General features: G+C 48.6%; 1 protein-coding gene across 1 annotated transcript in view; it reads left to right on the forward strand.

Moving 5' to 3' along the window:
- MYBPC3 (myosin binding protein C3) overlaps positions 1–21,638 on the forward strand; it is a 423,360-nt gene that overhangs the window by 179,566 nt on the left and 222,156 nt on the right. Inside the window, exons 13-14 of the mRNA XM_085646556.1 lie at positions 13,444–13,576; positions 16,351–16,353. Of these exons, the coding sequence (XP_085502682.1) occupies positions 13,444–13,576; positions 16,351–16,353 (136 nt within the window). The remainder of the gene's footprint in view (positions 1–13,443; positions 13,577–16,350; positions 16,354–21,638) is intronic.

The raw sequence follows: 21,638 nt of genomic DNA on the forward strand, positions 1-21,638 counted from the left end.
AGTGCAAGAAGAGGCAAAATAATAACATGATGATTTCTTTCTGATGCACACATGCTATGTTGCCTTTGCGGGCAGGAGGGTGGGTGGGGCTGCTCCACTCACGGAGCCACACATGCTATGTTTCCTTTGTGGACAGGAGGGTGGGTGGGCTGCTCCACTCGCGGGGCTGGGCAGAGCAGAGTGGTATGCCCACTCAAGTGTGCAATGACTGTTTGGTCGGCCCTCTCAGGCCGCCCAAAGGAGTCATGCGCACTTCCCTGTTCGCAATGCAGGCTGCATTACAGCATGCATGGAGAACATGCCCAACCCTCCAGCCCCTGGCTGAACGCCTAGTCACAGCCCTCAAGAACAATCACAATGCTGCATTGGATCGTTGTGTTTGGCTTAGGGGAGGGAGCCTGGCTGCCTGCTTCCTGTTCCTGGAAGCAGACTCAGGAGAGCAGGGGCACAGAAGACGCGGGACCTGGCCTCAAGGTAGGAATTTATAAGAAAAAATATTTACAACCCCCGCTCACAACCCCCCTGCGTCCCCACCCCCTCCTGTGTCCTTTCCCGAGTTTCCCGCCTCCCAGCTGTCCAGGTCCCCCCGCAGCACTTCTCAATGGCGGACGCTGTGTGCCCATGCAAAGCGTGTGTACCACTGGTGTGCCAAAGGAATATATGACATTACGGCACATACCAACACATTACAATCCGTTACAATGCATATTAATACTACGCATATTGCAACAGTAGGGAATGCCCGTCTGTGTCTGTCTGCCCCTGGACCGCGTCCAGCACCAAGGACACCTACTCTCAGACACTCCACCGCTACGACGCCAGCATTCTCCTCGCCATCAAAACTGGACGCCACATCGCCTGCCATCTAGCAACACTGTGGAATTCTCTTGAACCCTGCACCTGTTGAAACTATAAATGCACCTTCTGCCACATCAGCACACCAGTGCCTCTTGCCGCCCAGCCGACCAACGTTGCCCCCGACCTTCTCAACTGCATCCTCCTCAATGTACGGTCACTCCAAAAACACGCAACAGAAATCTAAGGCCTCCTCGACGCCCACCTCTTCAGACATCGCCTTCTTCACGGAAACCTGGACCAACCTCTGCTCTGGACCAGACATCGCTATCCCTGGCGGCTAATAAATCAACCACAAGGACCACCCTGACAGTCCAGGAGGAGGCATTGCCATCTCCTACAAAAGCACACTCCGACTGACCACGCACTCTAATGACCCAACGGTGACCATGGAACACCTCCACTTCCGGATCCGGACCAACCCCATCCTCTGCGGCACCTTCATCTGCAGCCCCACTGGGCCATGGACCCCCATTCACCGATACCATTGTAGACCTCATTGCACCCCAGGCTCTCCAATCCTACTCGGGAGCCCTCAAGTTCCACCTGGACAACTCCAGTGTCCAGAGCACCACCACCTCCTGGGGAAGCTCGCCAACATCAGACTCAAGCAGCTAGTCATCACACCAACCCACATAGCAGGACACACGCTCGAGCACGTCTCCGCCAGCGGGAACTTAAACTACAGCCACACCACCAGACACTCCTGGACCGACTATCATTGTATACATCACGTCTTCACCATGCCCACAGCACTCCACTGCCATCATCGCCCCCCTAGCAGCTGGATGAAGGCCATGAAGAACTTCTCGTCAACTCCCTCGGCACCACCACTCTGCCAACGCTTACAGATGATAAAACTGCAGTGCGCAACCTCCACCGATGGATCTCCAACTGTGCCGACACCCTGGCACCCCTCAAGAAAAGACCAGACATACAACACTCCAAGAAGGCCAGCTGGTTCATTCCCGCCCTCCACTAGTCCAGATGCCCTGCAGACGTCTCGAGAAGTGATGGAGCCACAACATCAATCAACTCGGCAACACAGTCACCCATGGCACAAAGGTGCCTGCGTTGGCGCATGGCAGCCATTGTGCGCCAACGTAGGCGATAAAGACAGGGGGTCTTATTCATAAGACCCTTCTGACAGTTTCACCCCAACAGTGCATCAGTTTCTTGATGTACTTGCAGCGTGATTCTTGCATCACATTGTGCCGTATTTGCAAAGTGACGCATGTAGGCATACGTGTGACCTTGTGAAGCCCTGTGCCACATTATACCTGCATCAGGTATGATGTATGCAGGGTGGGCATTCCCACGCAACAAAGCCTTATAGGAGTGGCACAGTGAAATCCATTAGATTTCTCTGAGACAGCTGTAGGATGGCACTGCATCTGCACTTTACGCCTGCCTCATGGTAGGTGTAAGGGTGACGCAGTGCCACAGGGATAGGCTGTCCCCATGCATTGCTGGAGTTGCGTCATGCTAGTGACACAACTACAGCAATGCGTGACTTTAGCGCTGACAAATACATCAGGATTCCAGATGTATCTATCATTAATCGGACATGGAGTGCTGTACAGTGAAAACAGCACATCCATGGTGTAGCAAGAAGAGCGTAGTAAAAAGTGCTGCAACGCTGTTTTGTCGCAGCGCTGCAACACTTTTCATGAATGCGGCCCAGGAATGCACCCTATCTTATTGATGGTGCGCATTCCTGCCTTGTAGATTTGTCGCAGGGCAGCGCAGCAACGTTCCTTGCAGCGCTGTCCAGCACCAAAACCTGCTGAAATGAGGCCCCAAGTCTTTGCACCATTTTTAAGACCAGCTATTTCTGGTCTTAAAAAACTGCCACTAACTGCAGTTAGAGGCAGTTTTTTTGGTCTTGCTCCATACAAGGAATTCCTTGTAAATATCGCAAAGTGGGGTTAGCGGACGTTTTTACACGGGATCGCCTACCTTGCATCTCATTTTTGTTAACTATCGCTAACAGAAGTGGAGATCTTTAAAATGCACATTTTCGCCGAAAAACTGACGCTAACTGAGGTTAGCGACAGCTTGTACATATGGCGATAAAAAAATTGCTGCTTTACTGTCAAAAAAGTGCCGCTACGGCAGCATTAACTCCTTGTAGATTTGTCCCTGTGTGTCTCTAGACATGTGAACTCACGTCCCACTTGGCATGTGAGCTACATAATGACAGTTGGTGGTGAGATGAGCATTGTGCCGGTGTAACTGCAGCATCGGGTGGTTTCTGGCCTGATTTCAAATAACCACTGAGTTAATTTTATGACTTTGCCGTCTTCTCTACTACATTGTTTTTGGTGACAAGTTGTAGTAAAGAAACCACCCCTCAGAGAAAAGACCCTACGAGTGCACATAAAGACTTGATTGTCATTCACGCACCCTTCATGAGCACTCTCTAATATTTGTTTCCTGAGACTCCCTTGAGGTACTAATTTATCCAGTCGTAGAATGAATCGGTCCTCCATAGACAACTCATCAGCTACCTGTAAAATGGTTGAATATTCGACTGCAATTCTTTTTCATTCGGCCAGCCCTCCTTGGTGTACACACCAACCTCTTGTAACAAGACATCCTCCTTGGTGTACACACCAACCTCTTGTAACAAGACATCCTCCTTGGTCTACACACCAAACTCTTGTAACAAGACATCCTCCTTGGTGTACACACCAACCTCTTGAAACAGCACACCCTCCTTGGTGTACACACCAATCTTTTGTAACAAGACATCCTCCTTGGTGTACACACCAACCTCTTGTAATAAGACATCCTCCTTGGTGTACACACCAACCTCTTGTAACAAGACATCCTCCTTGGTCTACACACCAAACTCTTGTAACAAGACATCCTCCTTGGTGTACACACCAACCTCTTGAAACAGCACACCCTCCTTGGTGTACACACCAACCACTTGTGACAAGACATCCTCCTTGGTGTACACACCAACCTCTTGAAACAGCACACCCTCCTTGGAGTACACACCAACCTCTTGTAACAAGATATCCTCCTTGGTGTACACACCAACCTCTTGTAACAATACATCCTCCTTGGTGTACACACCAAACTCTTGAAACAGCACACCCTCCTTGGTGTACGCACCAACCTCTTGTAACAAGACATCGTCCTTGGTGTACACACCAACCTCTTGTAACAAGACATCCTCCTTGGTGTACACACCAACCTCTTGAAACAGCACACCCTCCTTGGTGTACACACCAACCTCTTGAAACAGCACACCCTCCTTGGTGTACACACCAACATCTTGAAACAGCACACCCTCCTTGGTGTACACACCAACCTCTTGAAACAGCACACCAACCTCTTGAAACAGCACACCCTCCTTGGTGTACACACCAACCTCTTGAAACAGCACACCATCCTTGGTGTACACACCAACCTCTTGTAACAAGACATCCTCCTTGGTAGCTGTTTTCCATTTAGATTCTGAAAATGAACCCACTGGCTCTGGTTCAAGAGCAGCAACAAAGCAACTCTCGTCCTCAGTGTCATCAGTAAACTCTCCAGCCATTCGCTCCTCTTGACACAGACCATTAGAAGTACTAGGGACGCATGAAAAATAGCAGCGCTAATACTTTTTCCCCAGTATATGAACTGCGTTAAACTGAAATTGTAGAAGTCTCGCAGTAAATCTCGCTATTCTGGGAGCTTTATTTTTAGAATTGATACCACTCAGAAACACCAACGGTTTGTGGTCTGTTTGAAGGATAATCCGCCTCCCCCACAGATAGCTGTGAATGTCTTCTGTGGCCACCAGCATGCTAACAATTCCTTTTCAAAAATGGAATAATGTATTTCTGCATCTCGGAGTACCCTGGAGGCAAAACCAAAAGTATGATCATCTTTCCCAGAATTTTGTGTCAAGACCGCACCCAAACCAAACTTGCTGGCATCAACCGCTGGCACACGATTAAAGGGTAGGATCATACAATTTGAGTGCTTGAACACGACAGCTGAGTTTTCAACCACTCAAAGGCCTTCTTACAATCATCATTCCACTCAAATTCAACATTTTTCTTTAACAAATTTGATATGAGTCTCACTTTAGCAGCAAAATTATGAATGAAACGTGAATAGAATTCACTCAAACCTAAAAAAGATTTTACTCCCTTCTTGTCAATTCAATTCAATTCATAAAGCTTTATTTGGGTTGCAAACCATAAAAGCACAAATATATAATACATATTGCACATTAATAAAAATTAATGGTTCATATTATACCATAATACATTAAAAGGAATAAAATATACTAAAAAGATAGCACAGTAAAACAATCAATGGCCAAATTGGGAACAATAGTCTCAAGTAAAACATCATAATGCTAGACGTAATTCGCCTTAATTATTGCATTCCGTACATACAACATAGGAGGAATTTCGAAGTGGCAAATACAAACACAGGGGACGTATCATATTTTAAGAGTCTGAAAACTTCCCTATAGTCCCTAAGACCTCTTAATTTGCAAAGAGAAATGATCCATTTAGATCGTGCCCTGGTGTAAGAGGGACGAAAAAGCAAAGCATGCAAGTCAGTCTCCTCCACAAGAACACAACCAGGGCAGGGGCACCACCTAGAGGAGGGCAACCGTTTATTTGACAGAGCCCGCAGTGGTAGGGATCCGTGTCTGAATTGGAGATAAAGTTTTTTTGCTAGCGAAGGAATTTTTCAAAAAGATAATGGTCTTTCACCTCCAAAAAGAGGAGAGACAGCCTGCCCAAGCTAGAATTCAGATCACGGAGATTCAGATGGTGTTGTTTAAGAATAACCCCCAACGCCCTCTTACTAATCAGAGGACAAGATGTTTCAGGTGAAGTCCACAAATCATCCCTGTGTATATCGTAACAGAGTTGTTTGACGTGTTTAAGCCACAAGATGTTACCCGAACCCCTAATAGACAATAAGTCGGCTAACTCCTCCTTGTAGCTTATCAGGGTGTAGACCAAAGTCTCCTCCAATATAACAGGGGTCGATGAAAAATGGTTTCCTGGATGGGGACCAATCCCAAATCCATTCTGAGAGGGATCAAAGGAGTGCTCTTAGGGAGATTAAGAAGACGCCTAATGAAATTATTTTCAGTGACGGACATAAGGCTGGCGTTAACATGGCCCCAAAGCTCTACGCCGTATAATGCCGCTCCCCTAGCCTGAGCCCTGTATATTTCCACTGGGGGGCCCAGGGGTTTGTAAGAACATTCATTAAAGACCTTTAAAATTCCACCTGTTGATTGAATCAACTTAAGGTTAGCCTTGACCATATGAGAGTCCCACTCCATTCTATCATTGAAAGTGACTCCCAAATATTCAAAAGTAGAAACTCTTTCAAGAAAACATCCCTCCAAGTGTGGGTGGGGGTAAGTTGATGGTTTAGAATTAAAAACCATAAATTTAGTTTTAGAGAGGTTTATCTCCAAATTTCTAGAGCGGCAGAACGAGCAAAAAGCCTCCAAAGTACGCTGAGCACCCATTGGGGATTTTGAGAGCAAGAGGGTGTCGTCAGCGAACATTAGGGCTGGTATTCTGCGTGCTGCTAGAATCGGAGAATCAAGATCCTTTACCCCCAAGAGGTGTGAAATCAAACCATTGATAAATAGGGTAAATAGGGTGGGGGCCAACACACACCCCTGTCTGACACCCCTATCTACCGGAAAGGGGGCAGAAAGCTCACCATTCTTACCGTAACGAACCCTCGCAAACGTTCCTGAATGGAGACGCCTGAAGAGGTCACAAAGGTATGGGGGAGCGCCTATCTCAAGCAAAATTAACCAGAGCTTATCCCTCTGTACCAGATCAAAGGCGGATCTAAGATCCACAAACATCAGGTAGAGAGAGCCCTTCCCCAAAAAGACCGTCTTCCAGTGAACCAGCTGTAGCCTAAACAGTTGATCGGTTGTGGACACCCTAGGGCGAAAGCCTGCTTGAAAGGGCGATAGGATGTGAAATTCTTCCATCCAGCTTTCAAGCCTAGTTAATAAAATTCTGGCGAACACTTTTTGAAGAACATCGATAAGACTGATAGGCTGATAATTTGCTGAATCTAATGGAGAGGCCTTCTTGTGGATAGGTACAATTTCTGCACCCTTCCAAGTGTGTGGAATAGCCATACCGGAGAGGATTGCGTTAAAATATATCAGTAGGTATGGTACCCAGACCAGCGGTTCACTAGTAAATAGGTCCCCGGGGATCCTATCTAAGCCAGGGGCTTTACCAGAAGAAAGACTCATTTGGGCAGCCTGAATTTCATGTGAAGTGCAAAGTGGTAAATCAGGCACCCTTACTTCGTTAATCATTTGGGGCAATATCCTAGTCAGAATTGGTGATGGTTCGACCACATTATCGCTTATTGGAACGCTAAAAAGGGGTTTAAAATGCCTCAGCCAGACCTCTTCACTTAAGCCAGGTGTTATAGCTGAAGATCCCTCGTGTCTACCACACCTGACTAAATTCCAAAAAGTCCTGGAATCATGGCTATCCAGGGCGTCCTTTATACTGGCCCATCTGGCAACCTCACAATCTTTTTTAGATTCAGATGTAACAGATTTGTACAGGGATCTGGCTCCTCTGATACTATGTGGGGTACCATTTTTCACCTCCCATATGAGTGCCCGTTTAGCCTCCCTGCAGCTAGAGTTGAACCAGCTGGCTTGAGTCCTCACCCCATTCTGCTTTGGTTTTACCGCAGCATAAAAGAAACTAGCGGCCATAGAAAAGAGTTTAGTGTGGATAGTCTCTAGCTCTTGAAAATAAGATAAGTCCTGACTACCCTCCATAAGGACAAATGCTTCAGCTAAATAAATGGCCACACAGGAATATAATGCAGCAATTTTATTTGGGGTTGTCAAAAACTTGGCCCACCTGATATGTCGACCACCTGCCACCACTGTTAAATTGGGTACAATAGATTGGACCGGTACCCCTGGAGCTCGTGCTGGATCCAAATGGTGCAACAATTCCAAAGTAAGGAGATTGTGATCGCTGTCAGCCCTAACCACTATGGTAAAAGACTTAAGATGGGACCAAAATTCCACATTTACCAAGATGTAATCAATGGTTGAGCTTTTACCTTGTCTATTATAAGTATGCATCCCCGGGGCATCAGGAGCAAGTCTGCCATTGCAGGCTCAAAGAGAGCGAAAGACAAGGAGCTTATTAATCTCAATAGCTAAAGGTGTAAGACGTAGAGCAGGATACATAAGACAGTCCTGGATATTCCAGGTTGAATCTTCCTCGAGAGCAATAAAGGGGATGCCAGCCAGGGGTTCGAAATGGCAGTTGAAGTCACCCCCAATAATCTTATAGGGAAAGGAAGGAAACAGGGTCAGAAGGTCGTTGAGGGCATTGAGAATGGTGAGTCCCAATGGTAAGGGAGTGGGGCGTAAATAGATATTAATTACCAGTATCGAGGTACCGTCCCCAAACTTCAAAATAATACAAAGAATATCTAGAGAGTGGGAATTGATGACTCTAACTGTACACCCCAGATGGGTAGCCACCCAAATACATAGACCCCCCGAGGGTCGTCCCCTAAGACCCCGCACCGCCGGGACACTATAAGAAGCAAAACCAGCCCTAATCGGAGATGTTGTCATCCAGGTCTCTTGAAAAAGGCAAAGGTCGTAATCATCTATCAGTGCCTCCCAGTCGGGATTAAGAAGTTTATTACCTAACCCTGCTACATTCCATGACCCGATTAAGGAGCCAGAATTAGCAACCCTGAAAGAGGTACGAGGTTCAATCTCAGGACTTGGGAGATGGTCTTGGTGAAGGACCGATGTTAAATCTACGTCGTCGACAAGTATACCAATACTAGAGCCAGGGGAAGTTGCAAGTGTATTGAGATAACTTGCAGTAAGGTGATCAGCCTCAGCACTCTCCCCCTCCAACTTGAATGCGTTGGCCCCCCTACCAAGTGGTAAACCAGAAACCCGCACACAAGAAACTAGTCAGGCCTCGCTATCCAAACAGCCAAAAGAGTTGGCAACTGGAATATTATAGGCAACAGTTTGCGGATCAAAATAGAAGTTCCTTGAGGCAGATCTTGCCAAAGTGGCCGGCCGTTGATAAAAATAACCCAAAGGGAGAGGTAGAATTGAGCTCTGGGAAGGCGATCCTTGCCATTCGAGAATGAAATTAGCCACTCTAGGGTCCCTAAAGTTAATAATAACACAATCCCCTCCCTTGTCTTTTTGGTTCACCCCCAGCCAACATACCCTTCGCACAAACAAAATTTCCCCATTACCCCCTCTTGGTAAGGATCTAAAAGTATTCAGCCAATGAGTAACCTTGTTCTTCAGCTCGGGGAAGGATTCCTGGCGAGCACCAGACAAAGGGGGAACACCTGTGAGAACCACCACATATGGCGAGGCCTCCGGGGGCAGCTGAGGAAGGGGTGCTGATGGCAATTGTCCAGTACTATGGTCATTCCCATCTTTAGAATGTGATATCAAAGCACTGTCCACTCTCTTCTTACCAGATGTTATAGTAGCAAATGAGGAAAGAGGTGGAGGCACATTAAGTTCGGGCAAAGAAGACCTAGGGAGTGAGGGAAAATTAGGTGCATTAAAGCTTAAGATAGGAAAAAGAGCATTCGTTGTGGTTGGTGCCCGTGCCTCAATATCATTAAAACCAGATACGGATGCAGTAGGACAGGAGCCTTGATGACTGAGTGTGGAGGTCGCAGGAGCCTTGTCAGTAATCCCGCTCCCGGAAGGGGCAAGTGAATGCCCAGATGATTTACTATTGATTAAAGATACGACTCTATCAATTTTACTCATCAGACTTTTAAATTGGGAAGTGATGAGTAATTCCAATTGTGTTTGTAAGTCGATCAATAGATGGGTAGCCCATACTAGAGGTGCTGGGGAAGCTGAGAAATGAGTTAAACCTAGGTCAGGAGAAGTTCTAGATGCAGGGTTGTTAATTGGAGGCTTAGAAGATTGCTTTACCTTTTTGTTTTTACCACGAGATTTTTGATTCCTAGATGTTGCTTGAGGGACCTGGGGAGGGGGTGTATTATTCAATAAGGTGGCCACAGGACTGGCCGCCAGAATAGCTTGAGCACAAGGAAGTTCAGCAAATGAGGATACAGGCAGCGAAACCTGATTGCTATCTGTAGAAGTGGAAACATTCCCAAGTAATGAAGAGGGAAGCAAACTTGGGGTAAGAGAGAGGCGTCGTTCAGTATTCTCGATTGCAGAAGCCACCACCCCTATAGTTTTTTCCAACATTTTATCGATAGCGGTAAGGCTAGGGAGGGGAGTGTTAGAAGCCTTTTTTTGTCTAGTACAGGGGCGACTAATCACTGGCTTGGTTTTTCCCTTCTTGTCAGTTGGAGGAGGTGCGTCTAGAATGGTATTTACTAGTCCAGGTTTAGGTTCATTACCAGAACTTGAACTTACATGGCTGAGGTATTCCACCCTATCTTTTAAGAATTCACACTTGTCTCTTTTAAGAACAATACCCTGGTTTTGAAAGATATTTAGTACTTTATTTAGAGTTTCATCATGAGTTTTTCGTTCTTTTTTTTTTTTCTTCTTAAAGATGTTTTTATTATGACAAAATCATATCAGTCACAGGTATATCAACAATCAGTACATATTCATACAAATGTTGTCCACAAAGCATATCTGATAACCGTTCACTGTCTATCAGCCATTTGTATCCTGTCTGTTCCATCAGTTCTCTGTCATTTCCATCTCCGTAGTAAGCGAGACACACAGTTCACCTATTCCTATCCCATTTCTTGGGACATCCTCTAAACTTGAATACCTCTTTTTCTGCTATCCTGCATTTATCTAGGTCCCTTGCCCAGCTCCTCGATGATGGGATCTCAGCTGCCCCCCACTCCATTGCTATGTTGCGTTTTACCAGTGTAAATCCTAGGGCAACCCACTGTTGTTCCACCCAAGTAAGGTCTGTCGCCTCCCATATGTTGAGGAGCCCCAGTTGTGGTGTCATTGTAATATCTTTCCCTATTGCACTCTGCATGTGTTGTGTAGCCTTTTCCCATAAGGCCTGTATGTGGGACATTCCCATAAGTTGCCTCCCCTTGACAACAGCGGACGCACAGGGCATCCTGTCTACTGCCAATCTTTGGAAGAGGACCCCCGTGAGGTACTTCTATGCAAGACTTTTAGTTGGATAAAGTGGAGTCTAAGAGGGATGGCTGCCTCCTTTGGGGACATCAACGCCGTTTGCCAATCATCATCCTCAATTAGTCCCAAATTGGTTTGCCACTTTTCTCGAAGGGATTGAAACGGGTCGGGAAAATTATTACAAAGTTTCCAGCCTCTCCCTAACACTGGCCTGGAGTCCTGGGCTTCCAGCCTCTCCCTAACACTGGCCTGGAGTCCTGGGCTTCCAGCCTCTCCCTAACACTGGCCTGGAGTCCTGGGCTTCAGGCTATCTCTAAACCATCCTGGAGTCCTGGCTTCCAGCCTCTCCCTAACACTGGTCTGGAGCCCTAGACTATCAACCTCTCCTTAACACTGGCCTGGATTCCTGGCTTCCAGCCTCTCCCTAACACTGGCCTGGATTCCTGGCTTCCAGCCTCTCCCTAACACTGGTCTGTAGTCCTGGGCTTCCAGCCTCTCCCTAACACTGGCCTGGAGTCCTGGGCTTCCAGCCTCTCCCTAACACTGGTCTGTAGTCCTGGGCTTCCAGCCTCTCCCTAACACTGGCCTGGAGTCCTGGGCTTCCAGCCTCTCCCTAACACTGGCCTGGAGTCCTGGGCTTCCAGCCTCTCCCTAACACTGGCCTGGAGTCCTGGGCTTCCAGCCTCTCCCTAACACTGGCCTGGAGTCCTGGGCTTCCAGCCTCTCCCTAACACTGGCCTGGAGTCCTGGGCTTCCAGCCTCTCCCTAACACTGGCCTGGAGTCCTGGGCTTCCAGCCTCTCCCTAACACTGGCCTGGAGTCCTGGGCTTCAGGCTATCTCTAAACCATCCTGGAGTCCTGGCTTCCAGCCTCTCCCTAACACTGGTCTGGAGCCCTAGACTATCAACCTCTCCTTAACACTGGCCTGGATTCCTGGGCTTCCAGCCTCTCCCTAACACTGGCCTGGAGTCCTGGGCTTCCAGCCTCTCCCTAACACTGGCCTGGAGTCCTGGGCTTCCAGCCTCTCCCTAACACTGGCCTGGATTCCTGGCTTCCAGCCTCTCCCTAACACTGGTCTGGAGTCCTTGGCTTCCAGCCTCTCTCTAACACTGGTCTGGAGTCCTAGGCTATCAACCTCTCCTTAACACTGGCCTGGAGTCCTGGGCTTCCAGCCTCTCCCTAACACTGGCCTGGAGTCCTGGGCTTCCAGCCTCTCCCTAACACTGGCCTGGATTCCTGGCTTCCAACCTCTCCCTAACACTGGTCTGGAGTCCTTGGCTTCCAGCCTCTCCCTAACACTGGCCTGGATTCCTGGCTTTCAGCCTCTCTCTAACACTGGTCTGGAGTCCTGGCTTCCAGCCTCTCCCTAACACTGGGCTGGAGTCCTGGTTTCCAGCCTCTCCCTAACACTGGCCTGGAGTCCTGGCTTCCAGCCTCTCCCTAACACTGGGCTGGATTCCTGGCTTACAGCCTCTCCCTAACACTGGGCTGGAGTCCTGGTTTCCAGCCTCTCCCTAACACTGGCCTGGAGTCCTGGCTTCCAGCCTCTCCCTAACACTGGGCTGGATTCCTGGCTTCCAGCCTCTCCCTAACACTGGGCTGGAGCCCTAGGCTTCCATCCTATCTCAAAGACTGGCCTAGAGTGCTCTCTCCCTATGACAGGTCTACAGTCCAATCCCTCCAATTTCTGCATTTCACTGATCTAGGGATCTAGGCTTCCACTCTGTCCCTAAGACTTTCTTCAGTCCTAGGCTAGCAGCTTCTGCCTTACTCTGGCCTGGCCTTCCAGACTGTTAGCCTTTTCCTAAGACTGGCCTTCGGATGGTAAGGGCAGGGGTCAGTCATGAGTGGACCCCACATCTCTTACTTGGGTGGCCTTTCCAGGCAATATCTGCACCAGACCCCTAGACACGTGTGTTCACCCCTTGCCATGGAGAGGGGTTATAACCAAGCACTTTGGAAAATCAGGTTTAAGAGCTTTAAATTCTAGGTAAAACAGAGAAGAAGGAATTTGAAGCACTAAGAGTGCTTGGACCGGGGCAAAGAAACAACTTGAAACCAGACGCGGTCGCTGCAGGTAAGAGTGATGGGGCTGGCTGGGGGGGATTTCGAGAGACGATCACACGGTAAAATTAAATAAGTAATTAATTTTCCCTCATGGTCATCTCTCGAAACCCCCCCCCCCCCCCCCTGCTGGCCCCACCGCGCTTACCTGCAGAGGCCGCTGCTGCTTAGAACTATCTCTAAAGGTATACAGAGAGAAAGGTCAGTAGAGGAAATAGGTGTGTGAGAGAAAGGGATAGAAGAAACCATCTGGGAAGTACAGGGGGAACCAGGAAGTGACTGAAATGGAACTGCGGGTGGCAAGCCAGTGGAGAGCCCCCGGGCAGTGGCATCTGAATGCACAGAAAAGCTTGTCACTCACACTTTTACCAACACAACATTTTTCTTCACAGCTTTTTTGAAGAAGTTGGATGCTGCGTATCAAGTGGACAAAGGTCAGAAAATTAAGTTGGTGGTAGAGGTGGCCAACCCCGATGCTGAGGTGAAGTGGAAGAAGAATGGGCAGGACATCCAAGTGAGCGGCAGGTGAGCCGGGATCTCAGGGTGAGGGAAAGGATCATGTGGTGCAGTCTAACGGATGAGGGTCATCTGGGAGGACTGTTAATGGAAGATGCTCTGGTGTGATCTACTGGAAGGCATATTCATGGGTGATCTACTGGAAGGGATCAACTGTTATGACTATTAGTGGACGATACGCTGGTGTGATCTACTGGAAGGGGATCAACTGGTCTGTTAATGGAGGATACTCTGGTGTGATCTACTGAAAGGGGATCAGTTGGTGAAACTATTAGTGGAGGATACTCGGTGTGATCTACTGGAAGGAGATCAGTTGGTGTAACTATTAGTGGAGGATACTCTGGTGTGATCTACTGAAAGGGGATCAGTTGGTGTAAATATTAGTGGAGGATACGCTGGTGTGATCTATTGGAAGGAGATTAGTTGGTGTAACTATTAGTGGAGGATACTTTGGTGTGATCTACTGGAAGGGGATCAACTGGTCTGTTAATGGAGGATACTCTGGTGTGATCTACTGGAAGGGGATCAAATGGTGTGACTGTTAGTGGAGGATACTCGGATGTAATCTACTGGAAGGGGATCAGCTGGTGTGACTCTTAGCGGAGGATACTCTGGTGTGATCTACTGAAAGGGGATCAGTTGGTGTAAATATTAGTGGAGGATACGCTGGTGTGATCTACTGAAAGGAGATCAGTTGGTGTAACTATTAGTGGAGGATACTCGGGTGTGATCAACTGGAAGGGGATCAGCTGGTGTGACTATTAGTGTAGGATACTCTGGTGTGATCTACTGGAAGGGGATCAACTGGTCTGTTAATGGAGGATACTCTGGTGCAATCTACTGGAAGGGGATCAGCTGATGTGACTATTAGTGGAGGATACTCGGGTGTGATCTACTGGAAGGGGATCAGTTGGTGCAAATATTAGTGGAGGATACGCTGGTGTGATCTACTGGAAGGAGATCAGTTGGTGTAACTATTAGTGGAGGACACTCGGGTGTGATCTACTGGAAGGGGATCAGCTGGTGTGACTATTAGTGGAGGATACTCGGGTGTTTTCTACTGGGAGGAGATCAACTGGTCTGTTAATGGAGGATATTCGGCTGTGATCTACTGGAAGGGGATCAACTGGTCTGTTAATGGAGGATACTCTGGTGTGATCTACTGGAAGGGGATCAACTGGTCTGTTAATGGCGGATACTCGGGTGTGATCTACTGGAAGGGGATCAGCTGGTGTGACTATTAGTGGAGGGTACTCTGGTGTAATCTACTGGAAGGGGATCAGCTGATGTGACTATTAGTGGAGGATACTCTGGTGTGATCTACTGGAAGGGGATCAACTGGTCTGTTAATGGCGGATACTCAGGTGTGATCTACTGGAAGGGGATCAGCTGGTGTGACTATTAGTGAAGGGTACTCTGGTGTAATCTACTGGAAGGGGATCAGCTGATGTGACTATTAGTGGAGGATACTCGGTGTGATCTACTGGAAGGGGATCAGCTGGTGTGACTATTAGTGGAGGATTCTCTGGTGTGATCTACTGGAAGGGGATCAACTGGTCTATTAATTGAGGATACTCTGGTGTGATCTACTGGAAGGGGATCAACTGGTCTGTTAATGGCAGATACTCGGGTGTGGTCTACTGGAAGGGGATCAGCTGGTGGGACTATTAGTGGAGGATACTCGGGTGTGATCTACTGGACGGAGATCAGCTGGTGTGACTATTAGTGGAGGATACTCTGGTGTGATCTACTGGAAGGGATCCTCTGGTCTGTTAGTGGAGGATACTGTGGTGTGATCTACTGGAAGGGATCCGCTGGTCTGTTAGTGAAGGATACTCTGGTGTGATCTACTGGAAGGGATCCACTGGTCTGTTAGTGAAGGATACTCTGGTGTGATCTACTGGAAGGGAGTCATGACTAGTAGTGGAGCAGTGTCTGATGTGATCTACTGGAAGGGGTCAGCTGATGTGAATCTTGATGAAGGGTATTCTGGAGTAATCAAACGGTAGTGGAGCTTTCTGGTGCAATCCTTTGGGAGAGGATCATCTGGTGTGATCTCTTGGAAGGATATAATATGTTGCGACTATTAGTGAAGGAAAATTTGGTGCGATCTACACTCATGTAGTTTCCACTTTCCAGCAGGAAAGCGTGTTTGTTGGGCAACATAAACTTTGGGATGGTGTCAGACTGATTCAGTGCACCCCCTCAGGATATGTTGTCCTATAGACCAGCTAGCTCAGAGTGCCACCACTGGCATCCCTAAACCTAGACAGGTAGCGAATGGCTTAGGCAACCACAGAACATGACCAGCTAGACTTCCCAGGAATTGTGGTAATAGATCTAGAACCCTTTCGCCCAATCACTCGTGCTCTCTCTCTGAGAAGAATACACAGAGGAGCGATTTCAATATTTATTGAACCCTCGTAATTCTTGTATACAATATTTGTGCTGCAATGATCAATGGACAGAAGCAGATAAAAGTGATTAGCAGTATAAGGACAGTGAACAAAATAAATAGTTCCACCATCTTACTAAAACAATGTATATATGCGAGCATATAAGAAACGTATAGCATACTCCTACCATGCGTTCCCTAACCTAGATATCCAGGGTGTTTGTATGTGTTCTGCTAAGAATCCCCTATAGGACGATCCAACCCCCGTTAAACTGAAGGGAACAAATGTAGGTCCCCGTCTTGGTCACACTTTGGGCATCCCTCCTCTCAGAGGGATCAGCAAGCAGCTGGACAGAGGTATCAGCGTGTAGTGACCTTGCAATGATAGCAAGTGCTCCCCTGCCCCGAACCGTAAAATGCTTGTGTATTTATAACAAAATGCTTCCTTGCTCCCGAGTCAAGACCTTAGTCAGGCCACCATTGTTTATGATCTATTGATAACTGTGTCGCCGCATGGAGGAACAACAGACAATCACATTTGCATAATGTATGTTCAGAGCTTGTAGAGGATGTTCAAGGTGTCGTGATAGTGTTCTTATGAAGTGGAATTTGTAGGCAAATATAGTTTCATGAGAACTAATCCTGCACTGTCACGCACGCAAATGTGTGTTAAAAACTCAGGGCCCGATTCACAGAACTAACTTAAGACAATATCCTAAACTTACTACCATTTTAGTATTCACAGAAGGCATTTACTCATTTCGGTATTCACAGAAGTTAGGAGTCCTAACTTTAGGAATCCTAAATGCCTTCTGTGAATACCGAAAGTCTTAAAGTAAGGATTTTTCTCAGTTTAGGAGTAGTAAAGATAGGAGTCCTAACTTTAGGACTCCTAAATGCCTTCTGTGAATACAGAAAGTCTTAAAGTAAGGATTTTTCTCAGTTTAGGAGTAGTAAAGATAGGAGTCCTAACTTTAGGACTCCTAAATGCCTTCTGTGAACACCGAAAGTCTTAAAGTTAGGATTTTTCTCAGTTTAGGAGTACACTAACCAGCTTCTAAGCGCATTACCAGCAGCCAGTCACTGGACAAGGCACTACACCTACACTAACCAGCATCTAAGCGCATAACCAGCAGCCAGTCACTGGATACGGCGCTACACCTACACTAACCAGCTTCTAAGCTCATAACCAGCAGCCAGTCACTGGACACGGCGCTACACCTACACTAACCAGCTTCTAAGCGCATAACCAGCAGCCAGTCACTGGACACGGCGCTACATCTACACTAACCAGCTTCTAAGCTCATAACCAGCAGCCAGTCACTGGATACGGCGCTACACCTACACTAACCAGCATCTAAGCGCATAACCAGCAGCCAGTCACTGGACACGGCGCTACATCTACACTAACCAGCTTCTAAGCTCATAACCAGCAGCCAGTCACTGGACACGGCGCTACACCTACACTAACCAGCATCTAAGCGCATAACCAGCAGCCAGTCACTGGACACGGCGCTACACCTACACTAACCAGCTTCTAAGCTCATAACCAGCAGCCAGTCACTGGACACGGTGCTACACCAACACTAACCAGCTTCTAAGATCATAACCAGCAGCCAGTCACTGGACACGGCGCTACACCTACACTAACCAGCTTCTAAGCGCATAACCAGCAGCCAGTCACTGGACACGGCGCTACACCTACACTAACCAGCTTCTAAGCGCATAACCAGCAGCCAGTCACAGGACACGGCGCTACACCTACACTAACCAGCTTCTTAGCGCATAACCAGCAGCCAGTTACTGGACACGGCGCTACACCTACACTAACCAGCTACTAAGCTCATAACCAGCAGCCAGTCACTGGACATGGCGCTACACCTACACTAACCAGCTTCTAAGCGTATTACAAGCAGCCAGTTACTGGACACGGCGCTACACCTACACTAACCAGCTTCTAAGTGTATTACAAGCAGCCAGTCACTGGACACGGCCCTACACGTACATTAACCAGCTTCTAAGCGTATTACCTGTAGCCAGTCACTGGACACGGCGCTACACCTACACTAATCAGCTTCTAAGCACTTTACAAGCAGCCAGTCACTGGACACGGCGCTACACCTACACTAACTAGCTTCTAAGCACATAACCAGCAGCCAGTCACTGGACACGGCGCTACACCTACACTAACCAGCTTCTAAGCGCATTACCAGCAGCCAGTCACTGGACACGGCGCTACACCTACACTAACCAGGTTCTTAGCGCTTAACCAGCAGCTAGTCACTGGACACGGCGCTACACCTACACTAACCAGCTTCTAAGTGCATTACCAGCAGCCAGTCACTGGACACGGCGCTACACCTACACTAACCAGTTTCTAAGCTCATAACCAGCAGCCAGTCACTGGACATGGCGCTACATCTACACTAACTAGCTTCTAAGCGCATTACCAGCAGTCAGTCACTGGACACGGCGCTACACCTACACTAACCAGCTTCTAAGCGTATTACAAGCAGCCAGTCACTGGACACGGCGCTACACCTACACTAACCAGCTTCTAAGTGCATTACCAGCAGCCAGTCACTGGACACGGCGCTACACCTACACTAACCAGCTTCTAAACGCATAACCAGCAGCCAGTCACTGGACACGGCGCTACACCTACACTAACCAGCTTCTAAGCGCATTACCAGCAGCCAGTCACTGGACACGGCACTACACCTACACTAACCAGCTTCTAAGCACATTACCAGCAGCCAGTCACTAGACACGGCGCTACACCTACAATAACCAGCTTCTAAGCGCATAACCAGCAGCCAGTCACTGGACACGGCGCTACACCTATACTAACCAGCTTCTAAGCGCATAACCAGCAGCCAGTCACTGGACACGGCGCTACACCTATACTAACCAGCTTCTAAACGCATAACCAGCAGCTAGTCACTGGACATGGCGCTACACCTACACTAACCAGCTTCTAAGCGCATAACCAGCAGCCAGTTACTAGACACGGCGCTACACCTACACTAACCAGCTTCTAAGCGCATTACCAGCAGCCAGTCACTGGACACGGCGCTACACCTACACTAACCAGCATCTAAGCGCATAACCAGCAGCCAGTCACTGGACACGGCGCTACACCTACACTAACCAGCTTCTAAGCTCATAACCAGCAGCCAGTCACTGGACACGGTGCTACACCTACACTAACCAGCTTCTAAGATCATAACCAGCAGCCAGTCACTGGACACGGCGCTACACCTACACTAACCAGCTTCTAGGCGCATAACCAGCAGCCAGTCACTGGACACGGCGCTACACCTACACTAACCAGCTTCTAAGCGCATAACCAGCAGCCAGTCACTGGACACGGCGCTACACCTACACTAACCAGCTTCTTAGCGCATAACCAGCAGCCAGTTACTGGACATGGCGCTACACCTACACTAACCAGCTTCTAGGCGCATAACCAGCAGCCAGTCACTGGACACGGCGCTACACCTACACTAACCAGCATCTAAGCGCATAACCAGCAGCCAGTCACTGGACACGGCGCTACACCTACACTAACCAGCTTCTAAGCTCATAACCAGCAGCCAGTCACTGGACACGGTGCTACACCAACACTAACCAGCTTCTAAGATCATAACCAGCAGCCAGTCACTGGACACGGCGCTACACCTACACTAACCAGCTTCTAAGCGCATAACCAGCAGCCAGTCACTGGACACGGCGCTACACCTACACTAACCAGCTTCTAAGCGCATAACCAGCAGCCAGTCACTGGACACGGCGCTACACCTACACTAACCAGCTTCTAAGCGCATTACCAGCAGCCAGTCACTGGACACGGCGCTACACCTACACTAACCAGGTTCTTAGCGCGTAACCAGCAGCTAGTCACTGGACACGGCGCTACACCTACACTAACCAGCTTCTAAGTGCATTACCAGCAGCCAGTCACTGGACACGGCGCTACACCTACACTAACCAGTTTCTAAGCTCATAACCAGCAGCCAGTCACTGGACATGGCGCTACATCTACACTAACTAGCTTCTAAGCGCATTACCAGCAGTCAGTCACTGGACACGGCGCTACACCTACACTAACCAGCTTCTAAGCGTATTACAAGCAGCCAGTCACTGGACACGGCGCTACACCTACACTAACCAGCTTCTAAGTGCATTACCAGCAGCCAGTCACTGGACACGGTGCTACACCTACACTAACCAGCTTCTAAACGCATAACCAGCAGCCAGTCACTGGACACGGCGCTACACCTACACTAACCAGCTTCTAAGCGCATTACCAGCAGCCAGTCACTGGACACGGGGCTACACCTACAATAACCAGCTTCTAAACGCATAACCAGCAGCCAGTTACTGGACACGGCGCTACACCCACACTAACCAGCTTCTAAGCGCATAACCAGCAGCCAGTTACTAGACACGGCGCTACACCTACACTAACCAGCTTCTAAGCACATTACCAGCAGCCAGTCACTAGACACGGCGCTACACCTACAATAACCAGCTTCTAAGCGCATAACCAGCAGCCAGTCACTTGACACGGCGCTACACCTATAATAACCAGCTTCTAAGCGCATAACCAGCAGCCAGTCACTGGACACGGCGCTACACCTATACTAACCAGCTTCTAAACGCATAACCAGCAGCCAGTCACTGGACATGGCGCTACAACTACACTAACCAGCTTCTAAGCGCATAACCAGCAGCCAGTTACTAGACACGGCGCTACACCTACACTAACCAGCTTCTAAGCGCATTACCAGCAGCCAGTCACTGGACACGGCGCTACACCTACACTAACTAGCATCTAAGCGCATAACCAGCAGCCAGTCACTGGACATGGCGCTACACCTACACTAACCAGCTTCTAAGCTCATAACCAGCAGCCAGTCACTGGACACGGTGCTACACCTACACTAACCAGCTTCTAAGATCATAACCAGCAGCCAGTCACTGGACACGGCGCTACACCTACACTAACCAGCTTCTAGGCGCATAACCAGCAGCCAGTCACTGGACACAGCGCTACACCTACACTAACCAGCTTCTAAGCACATAACCAGCAGCCAGTCACTGGACACGGCGCTACACCTACACTAACCAGCTTCTTAGCGCATAACCAGCAGCCAGTTACTGGACACGGCGCTACACCTACACTAACCAGCTTCTAAGCTCATAACCAGCAGCCAGTCACTGGACACGGCGCTACACCTACACTAACCAGCTTCTAAGCGTATTACAAGCAGCCAGTTACTGGACACGGCGCTACACCTACACTAACCAGCTTCTAAGCGTATTACAAGCAGCCAGTCACTGGACACGGCCCTACACGTACATTAACCAGCTTCTAAGCGTATTACCCGTAGCCAGTCACTGGACACGGCGCTACACCTACACTAACCAGCTTCTAAGCACTTTACAAGCAGCCAGTCACTGGACACGGCGCTACACCTACACTAACTAGCTTCTAAGCACATAACCAGCAGCCAGTCACTAGACACGGCGCTACACCTACACTAACCAGCTTCTAAGCGCATTACCAGCAGCCAGTCACTGGACACGGTGCTACACCTACACTAACCAGGTTCTTAGCGCATAACCAGCAGCTAGTCACTGGACACGGCGCTACACCTATACTAACCAGCT

This window comes from Triturus cristatus, chromosome 3_1 (genome assembly GCF_964204655.1).
Source record: "Triturus cristatus chromosome 3_1, aTriCri1.1, whole genome shotgun sequence".
Taxonomy (NCBI): domain Eukaryota; kingdom Metazoa; phylum Chordata; class Amphibia; order Caudata; family Salamandridae; genus Triturus; species Triturus cristatus.